Source organism: Pteronotus mesoamericanus, unplaced genomic scaffold (assembly GCF_021234165.1).
Source record: "Pteronotus mesoamericanus isolate MK-2021 breed Mesoamerican mustached bat unplaced genomic scaffold, CSHL_Meso_final scaffold_137, whole genome shotgun sequence".
NCBI lineage: Eukaryota > Metazoa > Chordata > Mammalia > Chiroptera > Mormoopidae > Pteronotus > Pteronotus mesoamericanus.
This window is the reverse complement of record NW_026555306.1, coordinates 5,646,647-5,652,905: the sequence shown is the minus strand read 5'-3', so window position 1 is coordinate 5,652,905 and position 6,259 is coordinate 5,646,647. Positions and strand designations below refer to the sequence as shown.

Genomic DNA, 6,259 nt, shown 5'->3' with positions numbered 1-6,259 from the left:
GCAAAAAAAAAAAAAAAAAAAAAAAACGAGAGGGAGAGAACGAGACCGACAGCGCAAGCAGGGCCTGGGGGTGTAGGGCGCAATGTTTGTAGAGAAATCCAGCTCCACTACGCGCAGACGCGCCTAGGATCACGGTTGTTTATTTTTTGCATTGTTTCACTTTTTATGGTTTCTTTTCCAAAGGGTTTTTATGTAGGGGAAGAGCTGAGTTTCAATCCCCCGGGTGCAATGCGAGCCTGTCCCCAACGAGCACGGTTGCACATATGGCCCCCCACCCTTTCCCTGGGTTGCAAAGCGCCCCTGTAGGCGCATGGAGAGCGCACGAAGATGTGCGTGTGCCCGGGCGGGGCTCTGCGCGTGTGTGGCCCGTGGCACTCGCCAGAGATGACCGCGTTAAACCTCACACGCTAGACTGCACACCTGGCCTGCGCGCCTGGGTCAGTTTCCACCGCAAGCCTACCCCCAAGGGGGCGGGGCTGTCCGGTACCCCCAAGGTCAAGAGAGCTTGGGGACCCGCGAGGTGCCGGAACGCGGGTACATTTTCGTCGGGGACGTGCGTGTATCCGTAAGCGGCGGAAACACGTGTGCCAGGGTAGGCCTCGGGCTGGACGACCCCTACTCCCACCCTACCCCCCTCCAAGCTCAGCTCCGCAGTTTAAGAGGCTTGAGGGCTTCCGGAATCCGGTGTGAATCTGGGGCACAGTTCGGGGAACCCCGGCTCCGAAGCAGCTCTTCAGCGAGGCCTCAGGAGGCTGCGTGGGGAGGGGCACAGTGGGGAGTCAAAGACCCGGCTGTTTTTCCTCTCCCCCCCCCCACCCCGCCCCAACCAAGACCATCCCGACCCGCCCTGGGCTCCTTAGCCAATCCCAGACCCTCTGAGCACAAGACCCACCCTCCTCAACTGCTCCACACTCACAACGCTGGGCCACGCCCCCAGACAATTGCACAAGGCCCCGCCCCCGCGCTCAAACCTCGCCCGGAATAATAAACTCAAAATTCCAAGTCCCGCCCCTGAGCCCACGCCCCTCCTCCAGCAGGGCCCTCCCCTCTGCGCCCCGCCCCCGGGCAGAAGTCCAGCCGTGTACCTGGAATAGGGGGGTGGAGGTGCGTCGTGCACCCCAGAGGCCGCTAAAGCCTGTTCGTAGGTGGGGAGACCTGGGGGTTGGGGTGGCGGCATAGGCGTTGGCGGGCCCGGAGAGCTCAGGGGACTGAGAGGGTTGATGAGCTCGGCCCTGGGGACAGAAGGTGCACGGTTAGCAGGGGAAACCTGCAAGATAGAAAGACTTGGGAGAAGAAAGGAGGACTTGGGGAGACAGAGACTCTTAAGAGTGGCAGGGAACAGGTGGAAGGGAGATGGACCAAGGAGAAAGAGGGTCACCTTCACTCTTGACAAGCAGCAAAGCACCTCAAAATGACAGACAGATGCACAGGGACAGGCAGACCAGAAATCAACAACTGCTAAGAGAGACTCTTATTCACAGACACACAGGTACTTGGGATAACAGGAAGAGTAAGGGAGAAAAAGACAGCCTTCCAGAGAGGCAGGTGAACACTCACCGAAACAGACACAACACAGAGATACCCATTCACAATAAACTCTTCTTAAAAATCCCCAGATCCACTATACTTCCAAGACTGACACTCAAGTACCTTTTTAGACCCTGCCACAGAGAAAGACACACCCAGCAACTCCTACAGGCACACAAACATGTGCTACACCCTTTACCACGGAAACTGACATACCACGGACACCCACAGATGCGCATAGACCACAGGCTGCAGCTTTACCAGATACAATATTTACAGAGTGATAATCACACAGAAACCTGGTACTGCAAAGACAGGCAGCAAATACGGATTGAGCTCCTACTGTGTGCCAGGTACTGAGAAGACAGGCAGGCAGGCAGGCAGACAGACAGATGCCACAACTAGACACAATCTCACAAACTCAGTCTACACGTGACTGCCTCCCCAAATCTTTCATCAGCACCCACCTGCACCCAATACTTGGTCCATCTCCTTAGGCTGCCCCTTCCTCCCTGCCCTGCTCACCCTTCTCTCCAGCCCCCAGCCCCTCCCCCACAAAGCCCCCCTTACTCTTGAGGGCTGGGCGGCTGGCCTCGGCCCCGTTGCCAATGTAGATACCAAAAGGCTCCCAGGCCGGCCAGCACAATGAGCAGGATACCGGACGTCAGCCCCACAACCAGGCCTGCTACGTCCACGCGTCCACGCCCTGTGGAAGAGGGGGAAGGGAGGGACACACTCCCTGAGGGGCTGCCACCCACCCCAACATCCAAATGCCTTTCTCCTGAGGGAGAAATACTGGCCGAGAAGCCAGACAGAGCTGAGGCGACTTCCTAGCTGTGCGATCTCAGGCAATTTACCACACCCGATTCCCTGAGCTTCCATGTCCTCCTGCTTTGTAAAATGGGACCGTAACGCCTCTCTGCCAGGTTGCAAAAATTCACTGAGACTAAATACAGAGAAGGCCTAGGATAACGTCATCTTGTACTAGAAAATACGGCAGCTGTATCCCCATGATAATAGACGGCCCTCCCTGGACGTGGGGTGGTTCAAGACCCTCCTACGCAATGCACCTGCTAAGATTGCAGGTGACAGACTACAGGTAGGGTAGGAAAGGCAGGTAGCCAACTCTCAAGGCTACCCTCTCACTGAGGGGGTGGGGTGGTTCCTGTATTTTATCTGGCAACCCTACTCCCTCTGGAATGCAGCCCCTTTTACCAACCAGGCTACTGAGGGGCAAGGTCTCAACTCTGAAGGAAGAGCTGAACCCACAGGAAGGCTTCAGAATTTACCAGAAGGCGCCCTGGCTGGCATGGCTCAGAGTGCCGGCCTGTGAACCAAAGGCTCGATTTCCAGTCAGCGTACATGCCTGGGTTGTGGGCCAGGTTCCCCGTCGGGAGTGCATGAGAGGCAACCACACAGTGATGGTTCTCTCCCTCTTTCTCCCTCCCTTCCCCTCTCTCTAAAGAATAAATTAATAAAATCTTTTTTTTAATGGAAAAAAAAAATTTACCAGAAGGCTAAAAAAAAAACACCATTTATCAATGGAGGAGTTTAGGGTGTCGAGAACTCATGCGGCCCCTGTCCTAAGGCGCAGCCCCTGCAGCAATCCAAGGCTTTCTGTCTGGGGGAAGGTGGGGCAGGGGCTGCAAGGAGGACTCCAGCTTCCTGAGGCCTGGCTAGGTCTTGCTGCTGGGGAGCCCAACTTTAACAGTGGGTAGGGGGCTTTCTTCAAACAGTAAACCCCAGTCTTTTCGCCTTCTTAGCAAAAAGCTGCACTGAGGAGACAGGCCCTCTGACATGTTTCAGGTGGATTCAAGGAGCCACCAGACATCCAAAGGCCTGTAGAAACGCAGTTACCTCCCCTAGCAACCAGGCTCCAATGTGAGGACTCCAGCCCAGACCTAGGGCCTGTTGCTAAGGTACATCCACCCCTAGCAACCAGGCCACAAGGGGGTGGGGCATCTGGTGCCTGGAGGGGGGTCTTCTGGTGGGCAGGAGGCCTTGGGTCCTGAGCCTGGCTAGGTATGGTTGCTAGGGAGAAAGCCTCCTTAGCAACCAGGCCCAGGCTGGGATGGGGCTGTGGGGGAGGGGAAGCCAGCCAGGTAGTGAGTGCTGCAGGCTTCCTAGGCCGGGTCTGGCCAGGCCCTGTTGCTAAGGAGCAGCCCTTCCCCCCGCTGAGCAGCAAGGTTGTAGCCATGACAGGGCCTCAGAACTCAGAGGAGGGTCTGAGGGTGAGCACACTGGTCAGGTGAAGAGGCACAGGAGACTGGAGCAGTTGCTAGGGAGCAGCTCCCCTAGCAACCAAGCTGCAGAAGGGGCTGGGGCTCTGGACTCCAAAGAGGGACTCAAGGCGGCCAGCATCTCTGGGTCGGAGGCCTGAGAGGTCCCAGGCCGTAACTCCTTTCTCTACCCTTACTTCCTGCCTCCTGGAAACATGGGATCTCTCGGAACGAGATGGGGTGGGTTCCTCCGACCCACAGCTGGTCTCCAAAGAGAGGAAACTTTTAACAGCCACCTCCAGGAACTCAGGAATCAGAGAATTTGGGGAGGGAGTGTTGGTTCAGCCTCCATGGGAAGGGGCTGCCTTCGCTGCACAGAACAACAGGGCTTGGCCTCCCACTCACCTGCTTTGCCATTGTAGATGTACGACTCCCAAAAGCGCTCCTTGAAGGGGTGGGAGTAGAGAAGGAGGAAAGACAGCTGTCAACTGGGAGATTCTATGCACCCCAACCAGCCCACCCAGATTTCTGAGACAAGAGGGTAGAAGCCTTTGGAGACCAGGACCCTTCCCCGCCAACCAGGTCCTGGAGAAACAGGGACTCCAGGACTCCGAGAGCCTCACCGTCCGAGTATTGTCCTCAAAGTACTCCCGTGCCTCTTCCCAGGAACACTTCTCCTCGTAGCACTCCCGTTCCAGGTTCCCGGGCACGAACAGCTCCAGATCCCAGTGATTGGCTCGAGGAACTCGTCTATGGCTACCCAGGAAGCTCTGTGCCTCTGGGGAGTCCACGAAGACTTCTGGGCCCAAAGGACAGGACAGACAAAAAAATGGAGGACCAGAGACATGAAGGAACCTGAGCCCAAGGGGAGGAAAGCTGTGGGGACCTAGGGTTGGAGGGGACTAGAGGCAAGGGGTCCAGAGTCACGGGAAGATGGGTGTCAGAGCCTGGGCACCAGCTCTTCCCCCAAATACTCACTTTGGTCTTGCTCCCCACTGGACGAGGTATCCAGGCAAGTGGTCAACCCCAGGTATAGCAGCAGCAGAGAGGGGTGGCCCCTGCCCCTCATATTTCGTGACACCTGGAATGAGGCGTGGTATAGATGAAAGTGCCTCAGCCCCTGAAGTTCTCCCTGCCTGGACTCTGTGGCCCGTGAATTGTAACAATTATAGCAGACACTGCCGTAGCCTTTATCTGGGCCAGATGCTGTTCAAGGTAGTTTACTTACATCCACTCAGTTTAATTTTCACAACAATGCTATTATTACCCTTATTTTATAGATGAGGGAACTAAGGCACAGAGAGGTCGAAGAACTTGCCCAGAGTCTTACGGTTTGCAAGATTCAGAAGCAGGATTTGAGCAAAGGCTACGTGTATCTCCAGAGACTGAAGCAGGAAGCTTATCTTTTCTCCCCTCTGTGTTTTCAGCCCCCAGTACAGTTTGGGCACATAGTAGGTGCTCATAAAAATGTCCATTGGTGATCAGGATTCCTTTCTTCCTGGTAATTCCCACTCATACCTGTGTGTCTCTCTGTCCATTGCCACATCCAGCAACAGAAATCAAAGATTACAGGAGAGGCAATAACAGGGGTCTAAATTCTTGAGTCCAGTGCCTTGGACTCCTGGGCTTGGGGACCCTGACTTTTAGGACCCAGAGGGGCAAGGTGCCAGGAAGACAAGGTCCCCAAACCAGGCTTTGCCTCCAGGGACATTCACTTACCTGCCCAGACTTGTGAGCACTGTCCCCTCCTCCTTAATCGGGGGCTCCTAGGCCAGCTGCGGCCAGCTGCGAAGAGGGGCAGGAGAGAGGGGAGGGAAGAGAAAGGAGGGGTGCCCCCCGCTCCCGCTCCTTGTAATCCTCCCCGATCGCGGTTTCTGGCAGAGGGGCGGGGTTTGCGACTACCTGCTCTGGGCGGGACTCAGGTAAGGGACAAAGTATTTAAAGGGACCTTATGATGAAGGGCCTAAGGTTCAGAACCCCATGGGGGAGGCCAGGTTCCCCGACACCGTGGGACACTTAGGGAACTGGATAGGTTCCTCCTCCACTCCTCCCCTTTCCCCAGTGGGAGCTCGCCCAGCAGAGCTAGGGAAATAAACGTCTAGATCTCCAGGTATCTAGATGTCTGCATATCTAGAAACTGGCAGGAACTGTATGCCTTGGTCCCCAGAAGTAGGTGGGTATGACATAGTAAATTTCTGTTTCTTGGAATAATTTGACAGGCTTTGACTTGAGATTTCTCCATTGCTCTATTTATGAAATAGGGACAGAGGAATTGTCCCCTCTCAATCGTCCCAATTACAAGAAAAGTGGATATAATTGAGGAAGCGGGTTCCCAGTTTCTGGGGGAAGTGATTAGTCCACAAACTCTGGCTTGGAGAGACGCAAAGCTGTGGATACGAGCAGGAAATCGCCCGCCCCGCTAAATGCCTAGTAGATATTAAGTGTGCCCCATATTCATGCTAGCTTCCCGAACCGGAACCTTCGATCTGTCGCTCACGTTTCCGGAGGGAGGA

At 55.4% G+C, this 6,259-nt stretch overlaps 1 protein-coding gene across 1 annotated transcript; it reads right to left on the bottom strand.

The window, feature by feature from the left end:
* Positions 1-71: 71 nt before the first annotated feature.
* PRRG2 (proline rich and Gla domain 2) lies at positions 72-5,615 on the bottom strand. The gene is made up of 7 exons (XM_054588538.1): positions 5,466-5,615; positions 4,725-4,827; positions 4,370-4,545; positions 4,152-4,191; positions 2,098-2,233; positions 1,086-1,232; positions 72-752 (listed from the first exon to the last, which is right to left on the bottom strand). Exons 2-7 carry the CDS (start codon positions 4,813-4,815, stop codon positions 734-736), a joined length of 609 nt encoding a protein of 202 aa, XP_054444513.1. The 5' UTR covers positions 4,816-4,827; positions 5,466-5,615; the 3' UTR covers positions 72-733.
* Positions 5,616-6,259: the final 644 nt, after the last annotated feature.

Bases quoted from the DNA above. Each gene is read 5' to 3' on its own strand.
- PRRG2 (XM_054588538.1), bottom strand. From the start codon at position 4,815: ATGAGGGGCAGGGGCCACCCCTCTCTGCTGCTGCTATACCTGGGGTTG. The intron at 4,546-4,724 runs GTGAGTATTTGG...CTTTGGGCCCAG, and splicing joins CAGTGGGGAGCAAGACCAAA to AAGTCTTCGTGGACTCCCCA. The intron at 2,234-4,151 runs GTGAGTGGGAGG...CCTCTTCCACAG, and splicing joins CATCTACAATGGCAAAGCAG to GGCGTGGACGCGTGGACGTA.